The sequence below is a fragment of the Myotis davidii genome, unplaced genomic scaffold (genome assembly GCF_000327345.1).
Source record: "Myotis davidii unplaced genomic scaffold, ASM32734v1 scaffold543, whole genome shotgun sequence".
NCBI classification, from domain to species: domain Eukaryota; kingdom Metazoa; phylum Chordata; class Mammalia; order Chiroptera; family Vespertilionidae; genus Myotis; species Myotis davidii.
Genome location: NW_006294117.1, coordinates 396386 through 417458, shown reverse-complemented (window position 1 = coordinate 417458; position 21073 = coordinate 396386). Strand labels below are relative to the sequence as shown.

Genomic DNA, 21073 nt, shown 5'->3' with positions numbered 1-21073 from the left:
GGAAGATAATGCACTAGTTTGAGAAAAATGTATTAACTTATTCTTTCATTCATTTATAATCATCATAAATATATAATCACCTTGCAGCATATTAGACCTGGGGCTATTGGAATCAAGATCTATTTAAAATTATCCATTCATTCAACAAATATGAATTGAGAGCCTACTTTTTGCAAGATGGGCCAATCACAGTTGAATTCATCTCAATCCTGGATCCTGAGCTGTCAGTCTCGGTGTGAGGGACATAGCATTAGCCATATGAATAGAGCCCTAAAATTCTTCACCAGCTGACACCCGACAAAGGGGATTAGATAGACTCTCTAAAGGACTCTTCACCCCAACCCTTGAAGAAACAGTGTATTGGCTTTATTCTCTTATGTTTTCTCCTCTTTCTACGGAGAAGCAAAACCTAAACCTGCAAATCCAAACCAAAATGTGGAATAAGCAGTGTCCTCTGGCTACTTGGGGATCAGGAGGCATTAGAGCAGCGGTTCTCAACCTGTGGGTTCTCATCCTGTGGGCCGCGACCCCTTTGGGGGTCGAACGACCCTTTCACAGGGGTCGCCTAAGACCATCGGAAAACACATATATAATTACATATTGTTTTTGTGATTAATCACTATGCTTTAATTATGTTCAATTTGTAACAATGAAATCGGGGGTCACCATAACATGAGAAACTGTATTAAAGGGTCGTGGGTTGAGAACCACTGACAGAGATGGATAGGGGATAGTTTAACATAATTAACAGTTGAAGATTAACTTGATAACAGTAACAATGAGGGACGTCCTGGTGCCATTTGTTGTGCCCTGAGGGGTCCGGAAAAAAGGGAAGTTACCCAGACATTTCACTGATATATTGTTATCTTAGAGGCAAAAAGACAAATGGGCTCAGTAAAAATCTAAATTGATCTTTGTCAGGGAAAATACTGGCTTAGGACATGACTACCCACTATAATCTGTTTATAGTTAAATATTTAATTTTCACACCACCTTTCCTGGTTATTTTAGGTCTATGAGTTTGCAAGACTGCCATGCAGGCTTCCCCTGCGCTTGTCAGGTTAGCCTGTGGCCCCTTTCGTCCACAGTGCTCAGGCTGCAGAGCCCAAGGTTGTCAGTTCCGAGAAGGGATTGAAGCCATGTATGGCCTGTGGGGTGATCATGTCTTGACTGGTGTGAAATTGACAATCCTCTGAGGTTAGAGCCCACCACACCTTGCTCTCATGGATAAGAAAACTTGTTCAGGGAAGTTGAGCACCTTTCCCAAGGTCACAGCAAGCGAAGAGCAGAGCTGGGAATTAGAATAAAGGGGGAACTTGACACTTGAGGCGTTGAGATGCGAATGTGGAGGCAAATCAGTTCATGTGAGTTCTTTAAAATCTTCCCCAAGTTAAAAAATATATTGTTCTTGCCAGCTTCAAAAGTGACAGAATTTGTCCTCTGCTGGTAACACCCTTAGTCCTTTACCTCACCCTGGGAGGTATGAACCGTATTCTTGTCCCTGTGTCAGAGGAGGGAGACTGAGGCTCAGCAAGAGTAAATCACTTGGCTGGGAAGTGGTGCCACTGAGATGTGAAGCCAGCTTTAGGGGCTGTGCTTTGATCTTGGCTTCTGTGCGGCGACAAGGGGGTGCCCAGCTCTGAACCGTGTCCCTTTCTCCTGCAGATCATCGAGGCTGAGCTGCGCTCCACCAAGCGCTGGGAGCTGACTGCCGAGGGCCAGGAGATTGACCGGGAGGGCAGCCATGAGGCCCGGGTGTTTCACAGTGTCCCTCCGGAGGGCCTGGCCCAGAGTGAGCTCATGGTAGGGTCCAGGGAGGGGTTGGGAGGGCCTCGGGAGGCGATGCGGTGAAGGTGGCCCTTGTGTCCCCCTCACTGTAGCCTTGCTCCCTCAGCGACTGCCCAGTGGCAAGGTGGGCTTCAGCAAGGCCATGTCCAACAAGTGGATCCGTGTGGACAAGAGTGCTGCTGATGGGCCCCGGGTGTTCCGAGTGGTGAGTTCCGGTGGGCAGGCAGGGCGGCCTCTGGATCTCACAGCCCTTCATAACCATCGTCCCATCATCGTGGCAGGTGGACAGCGTGGAGGATGAGGTGCAACGGCGGCTCCAGCTTGTCCGGGGCGGACAGGCTGAGAAGCTGGGCGAGAAAGAAAGGAGTGAACTCAAGAAGAGGAAGCTGCTGACTGAAGTGTGAGTGGCTGCTACCGTCAGTCTCAGACCCATGTCACCTGTGTGGCCTGGAGTGGGAGAAGGGAAGGGAGAGCTGTTCTGGACACACTGGACCGAGGTTCTGTAAGTCCCGCCCAGCCCCTCTCCACACTGTGGTTGTGCAGCACACAGGCCAGGTTCATGCCACCAGGTTCAGGGCTATGGCACATGCTATGCCTCTGCCAAGAATGATCTTCAAGGCACGTTCCAGCATCCAGCCTCTGTTCATGTGTCACCTTATAGGGGCCACCTTTTCTCCCTGCGATTTCCACAAAAGCCACTCACCTAGTCTGTCTCTTTTCCCTGCGTATTTCTTTCACAGTCCTAGACCCTGCCTGAAGTTAACTGAATGCTGGGACCTGGACAGCTGGGTTCTCTGCTCTCCCAGGGCTGCATCCCCTTTGAGCAGACACTGAATGGAGGTGGACTGCCCGGTGCAAGTCCTGGCTCTGCCTTTTTAACTCTGACCTTGACCGGGTCACCTGATCTTTCTAGGACTCAAGTTTTTTTATCTGTAAAATGGCCCCTTTTCGCAAGATTGTGAGGTGACTTCAGTGGAACAGAGCTGGCATAGGATAACGTTATTAACCTAAACTTCACCTATTATCATCACTCCCAGCTGTATGCTTAGTGCCTTGGGCTCTGGCACACAGTGTGTTCCCAGTAAGTGTTTGTTGAATGAATAAGTGAATGAACTCAGGACGTAGGTGGGAGCCAAATAAAAGGATTTTTAGGTGACAGTAAATGTCAGGAAGAAAATAAAGCAGAGTGACTTGGGTAGTGTTGGGTCAGCATCATATGGGAGATCAATGGAAGCCTCTTAGAGAACTTGACGGTGGTTTCATATCCACTTCTCTCCTCTGGCCATAGGACCCTGAAGACCTACTGGGTAAGCAAAGGCAGTGCCTTCAGCACCAGCATCTCCAAGCAGGAAGCAGAGCTGAGCCCAGAGATGATCTCCAGGTAGGGGCAGCCCCAGGGTCAGGGGTCAGCGGGATGTAGGGGTGGGCAGTCCGCACCAGGCCCATGTACCCTGCATCCCCACCCACAGTGGCTCCTGGCGGGACCGGCCCTTCAAGTCCTACAATTTCTCAGCTCATGGCGTCCTCCCAGACAGTGGCCACTTGCACCCCCTGCTAAAAGTTCGCACCCAGTTCCGGCAGATCTTCCTGGAGATGGGGTGAGCAAGGGGCCAGAGCTGGGGCCAGGCCAGCCACCTCAGGGCAGGGTAGTCAGGCCACGTCTCCCACCAGGTTCACCGAGATGCCGACTGACAACTTCATCGAGAGCTCCTTCTGGAACTTTGATGCCCTCTTCCAGCCCCAGCAGCACCCAGCACGAGACCAGCATGACACCTTCTTCCTGAAAGGTGAATGGGCCCTGACTTTTTCTCCCATTGAGATGGGAACCATGGAAGTTTCTGGGCAGAGAGGGATGTGACTGGCTCAGGTGTTCCCAGATGCCCTCTGGCTGCGATGACAGGTGAGGCGGAAGCTGCAGCTGCCACTGTCTGTCCTGTGTACAGTGGCTGTTTGAGAAATGCTTCTTGACTGACCAGATGATGCTCTGTCCTTCCCAGATCCAGCCGAGGCCCTTCAGCTCCCTATGGACTACGTCCATCGGGTCAAGCGGGTCCACTCCCACGGTGGCTACGGCTCACAGGGGTGAGGCAGGCCCGGGACTTTGGGGTGTTGGGGGAAAGGAAGCTGGGAGCCCGAGAGCATCAGCATGGACTTCGGATCTCCTCCTGAAGGTACAAGTACAATTGGAAGCTGGACGAGGCCCGGAAAAATCTGCTGCGTACACACACCACGGCAGCCAGTGCTCGTGCCCTCTACCGCCTGGCCCAGAAGGTGCAGTTGGGCCTGGGTAGCGTGGGGACAAAGAGGGGACTGTCAGGCTGACCTTCTGATGCGTGACTGGGCCTGCCTGTCATCTCCAGAAACCCTTCACACCAGCCAAGTACTTCTCCATCGACCGTGTGTTCCGGAATGAGACCCTGGATGCCACTCACCTGGCCGAGTTCCACCAGATCGAGGGCGTTGTGGCTGACCATGGCCTCACCTTGGGCCACCTCATGGGCGTCCTTCGGGAGTTTTTCACCAAGCTGGGTGAGCGGGCAGACCAGGGCAGGTGGTGGTGGTGGGGCCGCAGGAGGATGTCTGGGTCACCAGCCTCGTCTTCCAACCAGGTATCACCCAGTTGCGCTTTAAGCCAGCCTACAACCCCTACACCGAACCCAGCATGGAGGTGTTCAGCTACCACCAAGGTCAGAGTGGCACCTGGTGCTGTGAAAGGGAGGGAGGGAGGGAGGTCTGAGGCTTCCCCGTCTTAGCCCCGGTCCCCTCACTGCCAAGCGCACATCCTGCCTCCCAAGCTCACTGCCAGGCCCAACATCACCCACATGAGTTGCCCCTCCTTCTGCCCTCACAGGCTTGAAGAAGTGGGTGGAGGTCGGGAACTCTGGGCTCTTCCGCCCCGAAATGCTGCTGCCCATGGGGCTCCCCGAGAATGTGTCCGTCATTGCCTGGGGCCTCTCCTTGGAGCGGTGAGTGCCCAAACCACTTAGCACGCTTTGGCTGCTTTGTTTAGGGGACTTGCCAGGCACGGAGTCCTGTAGATCTTCAGCACCATTCATTCGTTCATTGACAACCTTTAGTGAGCACCTGCTGTGGGCTCTGTTCTGTCCTGTGAATAAATAGCACACACCCCTGCTTCTGTGAAGTTGAGGTCCTAGTGGAGTGAGAAGAATGACAAGTACATTTAATAAATAATGCCTAGAGTGGGCCTGAGTACAGTAACTGCTAGAGAGAAAGCCTAGCAGGAAGGGCTCACATAGGAGGTGGCTTCTAGCAGACTGGTGGTGGGTGACCTGGGAGGATATCTGGGGAGGGGAGTTCCAGGCAGAGGGAATTGCCAGTGCAGAGGCCATGAGGCTGGAGTGTGCCTGCTGTGTTTGGATGCCCGTGTGGTTGGAGTGAGAAAGTGAAGGGTAGAGAAGTAGGTGATAGGACAGATTGTGCAGGGCCTTACGGGCTATGGGAGGACTTAGCCTTCTATTCTGAGGAAGGTGAGAGCCCTCAGAGGAGAACAGGACCTGACCTAGTGTTAAAGCATGTCCCCTCTCTCCCTCAAGCCCAACGATGATCAAATACAACATCAACAATATCCGTGAGCTGGTAGGCCACAAGGTGAACCTGCAGATGGTGTACGACAGCCCCTTATGCCGCCTGGATGCCGAACAGGGGTCCCCACAGACACAGGAGACAACATGACATGGACCGCCCTGGACAGGCCACCCTCCCGAGCTCCTGCTGCCCAGCCCTTTGTATCCCTGGCCAGTGGACCCCTTTGTATTTATGAAGCCTCTGTGAGGCTATCTCCCTGTTCCTGGTATCTCCTCTTCCCCACCCGCCCCAGGGTTCCAGGGGCAGGGGAGCAGGTAACCCATTTGTTCTGATGGGTGGGCCCTAGGGAGCCCTGCAGGGGGCTGCTGGCTAATAAAGTGGGCAGTTACTTTTATCTGGTGCCTTTCCTTAGAAGTGGTGGGGTCCTGTTGGCTCTCCCAGCTCAGAGTGCAGCTTGATGGGAGGAAACTTGGGTGCTAGTGTGAGGGGTGTTGGATTGCGGCCTCAGAGCCTCCTGGTCAGCTTCAGCCAGTCCTCCCGGGAAAAGATGAGCTTTTTCAAGCACTTAACTGATCACTTACTGGTGCCAGGCCTTCTTCCAGGTGAATGAAACGGACCCCTTATCCCTTGGGACAGACATTTGGGAGGGCAAGCAAGCTAAGCTTTTAAAAGGTGCCCCCACCTCCCTTACTTTTAAAGACTTTTTTTTAAGAATAGTTTATTGACTTTTAGAAAGAGAAACATCGATGCAAGAGTGCAGCATCCATCAGCACACCCCAACTTGGGATTGAGCCTGCAACCTGGGCATGTGCCATTGACCAGGAATTAACCTGGCAACTTCCTGGTGCATGGGCCAATGTCCAACCAACTGAGCCACGTTGGTCGGGGCTTAAAGACTTTTTTTAGACCAATTTTAGGTTCATAGCAAAATTGAGTGGAAGGTACAAAGATTTCCTATGTACCTCCTGCCCCCACACCTACACAGCCTCCCTCACTATCAACACCCCCACTGGAGTGGTGCTTTTGTTAAAACTAATGAACCTACATTGACATATGTGAACAACGGTACATTCTGTGTTGTACATTCTATGGACAAATGGATGATGACATGTATCCATCATTATGGTATTTTCACTATCCTGAAAGTCTGCTCCCCATCTCTTCATCCCTCCAGCACTGCCCTCCCCCCCACAAAAGAAACCCTGCTTCCTTTAAACTCTTATAAGAACGTCAGATGAGCCTAAAATAGATGAATAGGATATAGTTTTGTGAGCCCATTGCTCCCATTGATCAGTGTTTGAGATCTCACACTTCAGCTTCCTCTGTATGTTTCTGTAGAAAATTTTAAAAGCAAATCCCATGTTGCTCACCCCATGTCTTGTGAACTTTTGAAAACGTGGACAAGCCCTGGCCAGGTAATTTCATTGGTTAAAGTGCCTTCCCAATCCACCAGGGTTGCACGTCCCGTCTCCGGTCAGGATCAGCCAATGAATGCATAAGTAAGTGGAGCAACAAACCCATGTCTCTCTCTCCCCCTTCCTCTCTAAAATCAATTGATAAAAAAAGGTGTGGACAGTTTCTTGGGTGACCACAGCCCACTGGTACACCCAGTGAAATTGACAAGTCAGCTGAGGCCATGAACATCACTGGTCCCAGGGCCCTGTGGGTACCAATCTCCTGAGGGCTCCTCAATCAAATCTTTTCCTCTATTTAAAATAATTTAGTCATATAGAAAAAATACTAAGTCATGCAATAAATCCGTACTTGCTACGTGCCAGCACTGGTCATGAGCCTTGGCAGTAGGCAAGTAGACTCAGGCCCCTTCCCTCGGGAGCCGACATGGGGGGTGGGTGCGCTGGAGACATGATAAATAAGGCATAATTCACTCAGGAGTCACCCCACCCCACCCCTGCTTTGGTCAAATCTGAACATTGACTATAGTGTTTGCTTTGGAACTTTCAGCTTTTAGACCTGTGTGACCCATGGTTTGAAGACCTTATGGGCTTGTCTTAGTCCTGTGGTCGGCAAACTGCGGCTCACGAGCCACATGCGGCTCTTTGGCCCCTTGAGTGTGGCTCTTCCTAAGCCTTAGGAGTACCCTAATTAAGTTAATAACAATGTACCTACCTATATAGTTTAAGTTTAAAAAATTTGGTTCTCAAATTTCAATCGTACTGTTGATATTTGGCTCTGTTGACTAATGAGTTTGCCGACCACTGTCCTAGTTTCTTTCATCCCCACCCTGCTGAGGTTAGTACTGACTCCTGAATTCGATGTTTATCATTCTCATATATTTAAACATTTTTTACTACTTGTATATATTATATTACAAGACATGGCTTATTTCTGCATGTTTTTGAAAGTCATACAAATGATGGTGCACCATAAAAATCCTGCATCTTGTGTGTGGCTTTTTGAGTTCCGAGTGTTGGTGTTTGTGTGTGTGCTTAACAGCAAGCCTTTGAGATTTTTCTCAGTAGATAGTCCTTCAATTTTCAAATCTAATGGTGTAGGAAGATGTATTTTGTTTAACTTGTAGCTTTACCACAAAATATTGTTAGCTATTGTGTATTAAACTCTTAGTATGTTCCAGAAGTTTTATCCCCGAAACCCCTACAATAGCAGATATTTTAGATTGTATCACCTTGGAATTTGAGAGTGAGGAGCAGTTTTATGATCATCATCATGGGTAAGAGATAGAACCCAGATTCAAATCCATGTTTTCCAGAATGTAGGTGTCAAGATGAGTGCCCTCGCCCGGCCGGCGTGACTCAGTGGTTGAGCATCAGCCTATGAACCAGGAGGTCACAGTTTGACTCCAGGTCAGGGCACACGCCTGGGTGTGGGCTTGATCCCCAGTGGGGGGCGTGCAGGAGGCAGCCGATCAGTGATCCTCTCATTGATGTTTCTCTCTCTCCTCCCTTCCTCTCTGAAATCAATAAAAATACATATTTTTTAAAAAAGGTGTGTGCTCAGTGTGTGGCTCGGGACAGCCTCCCGCGGGAGAGCTGAGCAATATGGAGGAATTCCCCCTGCCTCCACGTGGACGCTATGACAGGTGTCCCAGGGAGGCTGCCCCTCCTTCCCAGTCAATTGGCACAGAATCCCAACCCTTCACCTTGCCGCCCAGCTCCTCCCTCTGCCCAACCACAGCCCCCCAACCCCGCTTTCTCCCCAACAGGCGTGTGGCTGTTCTTCACACTGAGCTTGCTCCCCTCGGGGCTGTGCGTACACCTGTCCAGATCTGTCCCCTTTCCTTTGGGCTTATTAGTGAAAGAGTTCTTTGTAGATGCCAGTACAAGTTCTTAGACTTATATATTGCAAATATTTTCTCCCAGTCTGTGGCTCCTCCGTGCCAACAATAATATTACTACTAAGGCGTTATTGTTACTATTAAATGACGGATTCGTGCACACGTGGGTTCCCTCAGCCTGGCCTGTGCCCTCTTGCCATCCGGGACCGCTGGCCCCACTGCGCCTGCCACCACCCCGCGGCCTGCTGCTGCCTTCGGTTGCTATGGAGGCGAGAGAGGCTCCCCCAGCTGCCTCGGCCCTGAGCCTGGCTTCTGGCCGAGCAGCGCTCCGGCTGTGGGCAGCTCCTGTGTTGAGCGTCTGCCCCCTGGTGGTCAGTGTGCGTCATAGCGACTGGTCGTTCCTGTCATTCTTGTTGACCGGCCCTAATGGTCGCTTAGGCTTATATATGTACAGATATGGGTCCCACTCTGTAAGGGCCAGGCCCACCCTGCTTTCAAGGAGCTCCTGGTTCTGGAGCGCACAGGTCACTGGTTCAAGGTGGTAACTGAATGAAATTTTTATTAGAGGCGACAAGTCACAATCAGGGAACAACAAAGGTCAGAATTTGTTATTGAGCAGCCCTGGCCCGTGTGGCTCGGTTGGTTGGAGCATCCTCCCATTTACCAAGGGCTCCATTCCGGGTCAGGGAACATACCCAGGGTGCAGGTTCCAGAGGCAACCCATGGATGTCTCTCTCTCTCTCTCTCTCTCTCTCTTTCTCGTCGATTGAATATAATTTTTAAAAAATTTTATTGAAAAGATCCCTTGACCCACGTTGGATCCAGAACCTCCAAAGTGCGCATGCGTGCGCAGAGACCACCTGCTCACGCTTTCAGCCGAGCCCGCTGCGCGCGCAGCCCCAAGACAGCCCAACGGTCATTAACGGTCGACCCCGCCCCGTTGCGCGCGCATGTCCCCAGGTAGAATAGAGGCTGGGAGCGCGCACCGCAGCAGGCCCGAGGCCCGGCGCGTGCGCAGAGGGCGCGTGCGAGAAGGCGGGAAAAGACAAGATGGAACGACAGGGAGTACGCGACGCTTGTTTTCCGCTCGTGGGCGGCGGGAGGATGGGCCGAAGACGGCGATCTCGGGCTTCCGCGCGGAACATGGGGGGTCACCCTCGCCCCGCCAGCCCCGATTTCCTGACTGACCGGGGGCTGACTGACAGACGAACAGTGTGACTGACGCTCTGACAGCGGGGCCTGAAGGACAGACTTCCACGCATGGCGCCTGGCGGAAGCAGTTTAGAGACGGGCTCAGACGCTCATGTGCCGCACCCGTCTCTTCCTTGTTTTCTCCTCCCTCTTCTCCCTCCTCGAAGGACTCGGCTCAACGCAAATATCAGGAGCCCCGCACCCCAGAGCCTCTGCCCTCCAGGCACCGTTCCCCCCCCCTCACTCCCCACCTCACGGGGCCTGCCCCGGCTCAGCCGCCTCTCCTGCGGGTCCCCCCTATGTCGGCCACAGGGGCGGGAGGAGGGTCTGGCCACCCGTCGCCTTGCCTCCTCCGGCCTCTCAAGCGCTGACTGTGCCCACAGGTGGACATGCCCTACGCGGAATGCAGGGACCAGGAGCCGCCGCCACTGCGGGAGAGCGCGGAGCCGCAGGCCGAGGAGAACCACGAGAAGGAAGCTGGCTGGGGGCCGGCGAGGTGAGGAGGCCCCGGCCCACGGGTCCAAGCAGCCCCGGGGCCCGCTTCACCCCTGTCTTTCCCCGGACCCCACCGTGCGGGCTCTGGGCGCCTCTCACCCGCGCGCTCATGGAGCGTCTCCCATCCGCCTGGCGCCATGCTAAGTGCTGGGGACCCGGCGGTGAGCTGACGCTCTCTAGAGGGGGAGACAGACTGTAAACTCGGGACACATGGTAGTCATGGGAAGAAAAAAAACAGGGAAAAAATGACAGGTGGCTCGGTTGGATGAGGAGAGGGTCAGGGAGGGCTTCCTGGAGGAGGTGACGAGTGGGCGGTGGGGCCGGGAAGGAGGGCTGCGCTGGGCCGTGTGAGGGGGAGACGGACTCGGGCAGGTAACGGGGCCTGAGTGATTGCCCAGGAGAAGATTTGGGACCGAGGAGGGAGGGAATGACTGTACCAGGAGGGGGCTGTCGTTAACAAGGTTGTGCTGGAACACAGCCATGCGTGTCTGCGGACGCTTCCGCAGAGCTGAGCTGTTGCAACTGGGACTCAAAGCGCAGGGAGCTAAGACTACTGTCTGGACCTTTATGGAAGTTTGCCGTCCTCTGGACTGAAGTATTAAAGGTTCCCCCCGGCTCCGGGTAGCGAACAGACTGTTAGGGCGAGAGTGGAAGCTGCGAGACCCGTGAGGAGGTATTTGGAATAATCTAGGTCCTAGATTCTAGGAGCAAGATGGCTCTGACTTGAATCTACCGAGGTGAGGAAGGTGGTCAGATTCTGGATATTTTTAAGAAGTTAGAACTGGCCCCAGCTGGTTCGGCTCAGTGGATAGAGCCTCGGCCGGCGGCCTGAAGGGTCCCGGGTTCAATTCCAGTCAAGGGCACATGCGGGTTGTGGGCTCCATCCCCAGTAGGGGGCGTGTAGGAGGCAGCCAATCAATGATTCTCATCATTGATGTTTCTATCCCTCTCCCTTTCTGAAATCAATAAAAATATATTTTAAAAAAAGAACTGAAAGAAAATGCTAATGGATTAGATGTTGGAGTAAAAGAAAGAGCAGTGTCAGTGATGGCAAAAAAAAGTTTTGTCTTGCACATTATTTATTTAATTTTTTAAAAAAAATATATTTTATTGATTTTTTACAGAGAGGAAGGGAGAGGGATAGAGAGTTAGAAACATCGATGACAAAGAAACATCGATCAGCTGCCTCCTGCACTCTCCCTACTGGGGATGTGCCCGGCAACCAAGGTACGGGCCCTTGCTTGGAATCGAACCCAGTACCCTTCAGTCCACAGGCCGACGCTCTATCCACTGAGCCAAACCAGCTAGGGCTCAAATATTTATTGAAGGTTGCCTTTGACCAGACCAGAATAGGGTTATACAAATCAGAACCCCTGCTCTCTTGGAGCTACCTTTCACTTAGTAATATGTATGTGCTTAACATTCCTCCATGTATTTTCATTTCTTTTAAAGGAAACAAATTTTAGTCCGGCCTGCGTGGCTCAGTGGTTGAGTATCGACCTATGAACCAGGAGATCACAGTTCAATTCCTAGTCAGGGCACATGCCTGGGTTGCAGGCTCACTCCCCAGTATGGGACGTGCAGGAGGCAACCCATCCATGATACTCTCTCATCATTGATGTTTCTATATCTCTCTTCTTCCTTCCTCTGTGAAGTCAATTAAAAATATATTTTTTAAAAGAAAGAAAAAATATTTAATTGATTTTAGAAGAGAGAAAGAGAGAGAAACAAAAAACTTTGATTTGTTATTTCACTTATTTTTGCATTTGTTGGTTGCTTCTTGTATGTGCCCTGACCAGGGATTGAACTTGCAACCTTGGCATATCAGACAATGCTCTAACCAACTGATCTACCTGACCAGGGCTCATTTTTTTCCTTTTTTTTAAAGGGATCGAGCCAGCAACCTAGGTACATGCTGTGCCCTTGACCAGAGTCAAACCTGGGACCCTTCAGTCCTCAGGTCGACGCTCTATCCACGAAGCCAAACCGGCTAGGGCAGGGCCCATTTTTGTTTTTGTTTAATATATATTCTTATTGATTTCAGAGAGGAAGAGAGAGGGAGAGAGAGATAGAAACATCAATGATGAGAATCACTGGTCGGCCGCCTCCTACTGGGGATCAAGCCCACAACATGTGCCCTTGACCCGCATCCGGAATCGAACCTCGGACCCTTCAGTCCCCAGGCCAACGCTCTATCCACCAAGCCAAACCAGCTAGGGCAGGGCTCGTTTCCTGATAGCTCATTTCTTTTTAGCACTGAATAGTATTCCACTGTGTAGATGTACCACAGTTTATTTATCTATTCACCATTTGAAGGATATCTTGGTTGCTACCAACTTTTGGCACTTATGAATTTAGCTGCTATAAACATTCATGTGGACCTAAGTTTTCAACTCCTTTGGATAAATACCAAGAAGCACAACTGATAGAGCAAATGGTAAAAGGATACTTGTTTTGTAAAAAAAAAAAAACTGCCAAATTGTCTTCCAAAGTGGCTGTACCATTTTTTATTCCCATCATCAATGTATGAGAGTCCCTATTGCACCACATCCTTGTACTTGGTGTTGTCAGTGTTTTGGATTTTCACCATTCAGATAGGTGTGTAGTGGGATCTCATTGTTGTTTTGATTTGCAGTTTCCTGACGAGGTATGAAGTTGAACATCTTTTCATATGCTTTTTTTGCCATCTATATATCTTTTTTGGTGGAGTGTCTTTTGCCCGTTTTTAATGTTATTGATTGATTTGAGAATGAGAGAGGATGGGAGAGAAAAACTTCAGTTTGTCATTTCACTTATTTATGCATTCTTTGGTTGATTCTTGTATGTGCACTGACTGTATATCGAACCCACAACCTTGGTATATCGGGAGGGATGTTCTAACTAAGCTCCCTGGCCAGGGCTTTTGCCCATTTTTAGTGGTGTTCTCTTACTGTTGAATTTTAATAGATCTTTCTCTCTCCCTCTCTGTCTTTTATCAGATATATGTTTTACAAAGATTTTCTTCCATTCTATGTCTTGTATTTTCATTCTCTTAAAAGTATCTTTTACAGAACAGAAATGATTAATTTTAATGAAGTATAATTACTTTTTTAAATCTAAGAAATAATCATCAAACCCAAGGCCACCTAGATTTTCTTCTGTCTCCTAGGAGTCTTACAGTTTTGTTTTTACATTTAGATCTATGATCCATTAAAAAATAATTCTATCTTCATCTGAGGATATTTTTAAAAATTGGTTTTTAAAGAGAGAGGAAGGGAGAGAGAAACATCAATCGGTTGCCTCCCATATGCACCCCAACCAGCGATAGGATCTGAAACCTTTTGGTGTACAGGACACACTCCAACTAACTCAGCCACCCAGCCAGGACTATGATCCATTTTGAGTTCATTTTTGTGAAAGGTGTAAGGTCTATGTTTAGCTTCAGATTTTTGTATGTTGCTGGCTTTCCAGTTGTTCCAGCACCATTTATTTTTTTATATTTTTTTATATATTTCTTTATTGGTTTCAGAGAGGAAGAGAGAAGGAGAGAGAGATAGAAACATCAATGATGAGAGAGAATCATTGATCGGCTGCCTCCTGCATGCACACCACTGGAGATTGAGCCCGCACCCCTGGCATGTGCCCTTGGCCGGAATCGAACCCGGGACCCTCCAGTCCGCAGGCTGACGCTCTATCCACTGAGCCAAGCCGGCCAGGGCCAGCACCATTTATTGAAGACTCTCCTTTATCCATTGAATTTTCTTTGCTTCTTTACAAAAGTCATTTTACTATATATGTGTGAGTCTATTTCTGGTCTCTCTATTCTGTTCCATTGATCTATAGTCTATTCTTTGACCAGTACCACACTATCTGGATCACTATAACTTTATGGTAAATCTTTAAGTTCGGTCAGTCCTCTGACTTTGTTCTTCAATATTATGTTAGCTATTCTGAGTCTATTGCTAAGCTGACTTTCTAAAAGTGAGATAGTCCTGGCCGGTGTGGCTCAGTTGGTTGGAGTGTCATCCTGTACACCAAAAGGTTTCAGATTCAATTCCTGGTCAGAGCACATGCCTAGGTTGTAGGTTTGATCCCCATTCAGGGTATATACAGGAGGCAATCGATTAATGTTTCTCTCTTACATTGATGTTTCTCTCTCTGTCTCTTCTTCCCCCTCTCTCTAAAACCAATAAGCATGTCCTCAGCTGAAGATTAAAAAGTAATCTCCTATATAATAAAAGGCTACTATGCAAATCGACCTAATGGCAGAACTGGTTGCTATGACACACACTGACCACCAGGGGCAGATGCTCAAATCAGGAGCTGTCCCCTGGTGGTCAGTGTGCTCCCACAGGGGGAGTGCTGCTCAGCCAGAAGCTGGGCTCATGGCTGGTGAGCACAGCAGCAGTGGTGGGAGCCTCTCCCGCCTCCACAGCAGTGCTAAGGACCCCTTGGGGGATGTCTGACTGTCAGGCTTACGCGCAGGCGGACATCCTCTGAGGAGTCCCAGACTACGAGAGGGTGCAGGCCGGGCTGAGGGAACCCTCCAATGTACAAATGTTGTGCACTGAGCCTTTAGTAGTAATAATAAAAGAGAGATAGACAATTTTTTAAAAAAAGAATGTGCTTTCAACTGGTGGCAAGTGCTGTGAAACAAAGCAGAAAAAAAAAGAGCCCTGGCCAGTGTGGTTCAGTGGTTGGAGCATTGCCCACCCATGGAGGAGTCGAGGTTCAATTCCAGTCAAGGGCAAGTACCTGTGCCACAGGTTCGATCCCTGGCCTTGGTCAGGGCATGTGTGGGAGGCAACTGATGGATGTGTTTCACTTGCATCAATCTCTCTCTTCTTCCCTCCCATTCTCTAAAAATCAATGGAAAAAATATGATCAGGTGAAGATTAACAAAAAAAGAAAGAAAGAAACAAAGCAGAGTAAGGAGTGACTAAAGTGACAGGGAGTTCAGAGTAGTTAAAGATCTATAAGGAGGTCACATGAGAAGGAGCCAGCCAGGAGACTTCTGGGGGGCCCAAACATGCTGGCAGAGTACGAAGTCCCTGATGTAGGAATAAGCTGGGTGTGCTCACAGAGCAGTGAGGAGGCCAGAGTGTCAGGCATTGTGATCGACAGCCAGACAGATGCTCTCATATTCTTCTGTTGCTTCCAACTGACGGGAAGACATTGAACAAATACTGACTGACACGAAACAGACTGGGGTGCTGGAAAAACACCCTTGAATGGGGAACTACGGGCAGCAACCTTAAAAAAGCAATGCCGAATCACAAGGTGAGGATAAGTGGGTGTTGAGTGGGCATGGTGGGGTGAAAGGAGTTGAGAGAAGAGTTTATGCACATGGTAGCCAAAGACAGCCAGTATGCCTGAGTGGGGGTTATGATTGCCAGAGGAAGGCTGGAGGGTTCAGCAAGGGCCAGGTCACAGGGCATTTTGTCAGCTATGGGCTTTATCCTCAGGATTCTTTTGGTAATAGCTTTATTGAGATAGAATTCAGATACCATACAATTTACCTACTTAAAATGTACAATTCAGTTGTGTTTAGTATATTCACAGAGCTGTGCATCACCACAGTTAACTTTACAATATTTTCATTGCCCTGAAAAGAAACCTTGTACCCCTTAACCATCATCTCCCAGTCCCTGCATCCTCCCTAGCCCCTGGCAACGCTACTCTGTTTTCTGACTCTGGATTTGTTTCTGCTGGATATTTCATTTCAATGAAATCATACAGGTATGTGGTCCTTTGTGACTGAGCACAATGTCTTCAGGGTTCATCCACATTATAATATATGTCAGAACTTCATTCCTCTATATGGCTGAATAATATTCTATATTGCGGATCTACCACATTTTATTTATTCATTTGTCAGTTGATGGACATTTGGGTTATTTTGACTTTTTGGTTCTTGTGAGTAATGCTGCTATGAACATCCAGGTACAAGTTTTGGTGTGGACATATGTTTTCATTTCTCTTGGGTAGATACCTAGAAGGGGAATTGCTGGGTCAGAGACTAGACATGCTCAGGTTCTTGTTTTAAAAAGACACTGGCTGCTTTGTGGGAAATGAGTTGGAGGAGGCATGAGTGGATATGGAGAGATCAGATGGGAGGCTCCTACTAAATTGGCAATAGTAGGAGTCTTTGTACCATGGGAATTGTCAAACACTACAAATCAGGGCTTTCTTCTCCCCTCCACCCATCCAGAGAGCCAGTTGCTAAATGCTTACCAGCACACCACTGACTCCCCACTTTCTGGCTTAGAGTGGTTTCCATTAGGTGGTGGTTTCACGGCAGAGGCAAAAGCATGGGTTCCATTCTGCCCTTGTTGAGTTTGAGGTAGCCAGAGACATGCACATGAATGTGTCCAGATACATTTGGACTTTCTACCCCACAACTCAGGAGGGCCGGGGGCTGGAGATGGCGCTGTGGGATTCACTGTTTCAGTGGCAGCTGTGGGGTGAATGAACTCATCACCTGGGGAGAAAGTGAGAGGAGGCCAGGCTCAGGAAAGGGCCCTGAGGACTGTAGGCCTAAAGCCAACTTTCCCCTACCTCCCAGATTCCTCTGTTGTAAAGCAGGCTACAGAGTGGGATGGTTTCCAGGTGTGTGTTGTCACGTGGAGACCAGAAAAAAGGAAATGACTGAAGTCATTTGTTTTATTACATCTTCCTGCAAATAACATGTTTTAGACCCTGTCTAAGTGGTGAAGAGACACAGATAATTGCAAATCATTGTGAAACTTCAAGGAGTTCCACAAGAGCTTTGAGCCTAAAAACAGATGGGTTAGAACAAGTGCAAGAGCCAGTTAATAGATCCAGCAGCAGACACTCAGCAACATGATTAAAATGTGAACACATTTCAGGAGAGAAAAGCAGGGGATGAGGAACGGACTCAGCAGTTTCCATTCAAACCTTACTCCTTCCTGGCTATACTTCAGCAAAACCTGGCTTTGCCTAAGCGCCAGAGATTCTGTTGTGTTCCTACTTGAATATTTGATTAGGTTACCTCTCCTCCTGGGACTGCCGCCTGTGGTGGTCATAAGTGGCTGGCGGATTTGTTTACTTGTATATCTGTCATAGGCCATGGAGGGAGCACCCCACCAGCAGGCGGCTCTGGCTCACATACCCGCCAATCACAGCTTTACCTGGAGGGAACAGATGGTCTCTTCTCTCAGACCCATTTCCTCTGCAGTACCGGGCCCCCTGCCAGCATGGGCCCTGTTCAGAACTTTGTACTAATCCTCCCAGTCGAATTAGGGACTGACTCCTCAGAAGCACAGACCATAATAGATGAGTGTGGCAATGTGTTCACAGCCCCCACTCTGATCCCCCACCGCCAGGCCTGCTGTGTTGGGCCCACTTCCATTCCCTGGCCTCCTTCCAGAAGCAGGCCCGGAACAGGGGAAGCCAGTGGCGAGGACACCACACATTTTGTTTATTAAAGTTAATTGGTGAATGCAGGCCCACGGAAGCCTCTGATTTATTAGCATTCTAATTAATATGCAGCTGTTGAGTATCAAGAAAAATGAAATGGAAAGGAATAAATCCCCAAAGGAGAAGTTGAAAAAATCAAGAGGCTCTCTGCAGCCATCTGATGCAGGCTTTTGTCCCACAATGAAATTTAAATGAGCCGAATTCAAGAGATTTCTCACCATTTGCATAGAGCCACAAAGACAGATTCCAGCTTCAACACTGGAGCCTGAGAAAGGAGTGACTTTGAACCTTCAGCACAGTGGTTCTCAACCTTGGTTGCACATTAGAATCACATGGGAATCTTTTTTAAAATCCTGATTTCTGGGCCTCATCCTCCGGAAATTCTGTTTCTTTGTTACTAATGTTGTGGCCCCACCCCATAACAAAGAAACAGAATTTCCGGAGGATGAGGCCCAGAAATCAGGATTTTAAAAAGATTCTAATGTGCAGCCAAGGTTGAGAACCACTGCTTCAGCAGCGCAAACAGGTTGTGAGCAATTACACAAAAAGAGGCACTTCATTTTATTATTGATTTTATTCCCCACCCCTTATTATTGATTTTAATGTCAGGATTCTTACACTGCTGAGTCAATGAGGCAACCATGGATACAAGAAACTCCCTGGCGCCCCTGCCCGAGGCCTAGTGTGAAATTTACACCAGGCTCTGTTCATTCATTTAGGTATTCAGCAAGCCCCTATCCCCAGCCTGCAGAGCATCCTCTGAATTAACCTCTGAAAAAACTGAAATATCAGACAGAGGCCTAAAAACCAGGACTACAGGCTTTATTAGAGGAGAAGCACCTGCCAGGCTGCCTCACAAGGGGAAGACAGCAACACGTGCAGGGGTGGGCACGCCTTTTGAGGGGCGGAATGGGAAGGCGTGGGGGGCTTAGTGTACTCAGCGCACACTAATTGGTGGCTTACTGCATTGTCCATATAGGACAAGGGCTTAGGGTATTTGGCAGGTGTGGATTGGTGGTCCAATGTATAGTCCATATAAGGTACCTGGTTAGTCACTCAGGTATTTCTGGGCTGCAGGTTATATCATACCCTGCCCACCAGTTGGGGGAAGGGAAGATCTATCAAAAACCTCTGAATTAACTGGGAGTGTTGTGATCTGTAAGTTAAAGTGCTGTGTGGGTGCACTAGCAGACGCTCTGAGTGTTACCTCCTAAAGTTGCAGAAAGGGAAAGTCATTTCAAGTAAAGGCCAATGTGTTTGGTGAAATTGTGGAAAGTTCCAAATTGCTGGGAGTGGGGTGTAGAAAGAGTCAGGCTGTGCCTGACCAGTTTGGCTCAGTGGATAGAGTGTCAGCCTTCAGACTGAAGGGTCCCAGGTTCGATTCCAGTCAAGGGCATGTACCTTGGCTGCAGGCACATCCCCAGTGGGAGGTGTGCAGGAGGCAGCTGATCGATGTTTCTCATTAATGTTTCTAACTCTCCCTCTCCCTTCCTCTCTGTAAAAAATCAATAATATATATATATATTTTTAAAAAGAGTCAGGCTGAAAAGAGAGGCCCAGGGTCCTGGAAGGCCTTGGTGCTGTGTTAGGGAATTTAGACTTGATCCTGTGGCTGGTGGGGGTTCTCTAGATCAATTTGAGAGAGGTGAAGGAGGTGGAAATGAGAGGGTTTCATGATAGGATATGTAAGGACTGAGAGAAGACAAGCTCCAGGCTCACTGCTAAGTTTCTGGCTTGGGAACCAGATTTCTTTGGTAAGGGGGGAAAATGATGATGATGTTGGTATGCAAATGTGGAGGAGTTTGAGATGCCTCTGGACAGCCCAATGGCGAGGGCTGGGAGGTAGCTGGTACATTGTCACCCGTGGTTGGGAGCTCAGGGAGAAGTGTGGGCTGGGGACGATAAGTTAGGGAAACATGGAAGTATGGATGTTAATGAAAGCAACCCCAGTCATTTTTTTATTTGACACACCTTTATGAATCCTACCATGAGGAGGAGGTAGGGATATGAGGATGGATGAGGCCAGAGGGAAGGCTGAGGTTCAGGCAGTGACACTGTAGGTGCTGTGTGCACATAACCAGCCAGGGAAGACTTTCTAGAAGATGCAGGACTCGGGAGAAGGGACTGCTGGGGCATACTCAGCTACAAGTGGGCCTTTGGGGAATGACAGGTTGTGCATAGAGGAAGGCTGGGGTCTGGGGGTGTTGACAGGAGAGGTCAGCAGGGAAGATATATGTGAGTGGGGCCTGTCTTTGGAGCAAGAGTGTGTACAAGGGTGTGAAGGGAAGAGAGTACGGCCAAGCCAACGACAGAGCTTGGGGACACCAGGTGTTAGGAATTATGGGGGTGGGTTGGGGGGATGGTCAATAGTACCAGCTGCTGCCAAGAGTCAAGGGAGGTGTCTGCCAGGTACCACTGGGGACTTAGGCAGCTGCTGCTTCATTTTAGAACTTATTGCAGGGCGCTGAGAGCGAGTGGAAGGTGAGAAAGTGTGCTCAGAAAGCGTTGGCATCACTTTCTAGAATCTTGGTGGTGATGGGGAGTAAAGAGGGAGGTGACTGGCTGAGGAAGACCTGATGTTTGAGGGGAGAGGATGTGTTTATGGTGTTTTTAAAATGCTAGGAGACATGTCCTGGGGGTGGGAAGGAAGACCAGCCAAAGGGAGTAGACAAATACACAAGAGGGTGAGATACAGGGCATGGGATTGGGAACCCAGAATGACTCGCCTGTCTGCCCAGCTGGGAGTTTGGAAAAAAGAAGGGCAGTGTGAACAGTGGAGGGTGTTATTGGCCTGCATGTTTCTGTATCTGTTCAGGGGAAGGGGAGACAAGTGTGGGGTCAGAGATGGGAAAATGATGGTTTGGTATGGCTGATGGGAGGAATGACCAGCACACAGACAGGATACCCAGTGGCCCTGAGGACCCCCCTAAGGCTGGAGAGCAGGACTCTGCAGTGACCTTGTTTATTAGGTCATGATTTTCTCAGTGTGGCTCAGGTTCCTGAGTGTGAGAAAAGAGACCAGGCTTGGCTGGGCCAGTGTGGCTCAATGGTTGAGCATCAACCTATAAACCAGGAAGTCACAGTTCGATTCCTGGTCAGGGCACATCCCTGGGTTGTGGGCTCAATCCCCAGTAGGGGGCATGCAGGAGGCAGCAGATCACTGATTCTCTCATAATTGATGTTTCTATCTCTCCCACTCCCTTCCTCTCTGAAATCAATAAAAATATTTTGAGAAAGAGAGAGGAAACAGCGGTTGGTTGTAGAGAGCCAGGGTGGGGTTTTGGCAGGTGGGTGTGGCACGGAATAGAAGGGAAGAGGGGCTGAGACCATCAGCCAGAGAATGAAGTGATTGAGCCCGGATTTTAGAACAGAAGGGTAGCT

At 49.4% G+C, this 21073-nt stretch overlaps 1 protein-coding gene across 1 annotated transcript in view; it reads left to right on the top strand.

The window, feature by feature from the left end:
- The window catches only part of FARSA (phenylalanyl-tRNA synthetase alpha subunit), a 7196-nt gene extending 1468 nt beyond the window's left edge, over positions 1-5728 (top strand). The window contains exons 3-14 of the mRNA XM_006768231.1: positions 1666-1803; positions 1895-1993; positions 2070-2188; positions 3077-3169; positions 3258-3386; positions 3460-3575; positions 3786-3870; positions 3960-4059; positions 4149-4317; positions 4398-4475; positions 4640-4754; positions 5343-5728. Coding sequence (XP_006768294.1) covers positions 1666-1803; positions 1895-1993; positions 2070-2188; positions 3077-3169; positions 3258-3386; positions 3460-3575; positions 3786-3870; positions 3960-4059; positions 4149-4317; positions 4398-4475; positions 4640-4754; positions 5343-5481 — 1380 coding nt within the window. The 3' untranslated portion in view covers positions 5482-5728. The remainder of the gene's footprint in view (positions 1-1665; positions 1804-1894; positions 1994-2069; positions 2189-3076; positions 3170-3257; positions 3387-3459; positions 3576-3785; positions 3871-3959; positions 4060-4148; positions 4318-4397; positions 4476-4639; positions 4755-5342) is intronic.
- The last annotated feature ends 15345 nt before the right edge of the window (positions 5729-21073 follow it).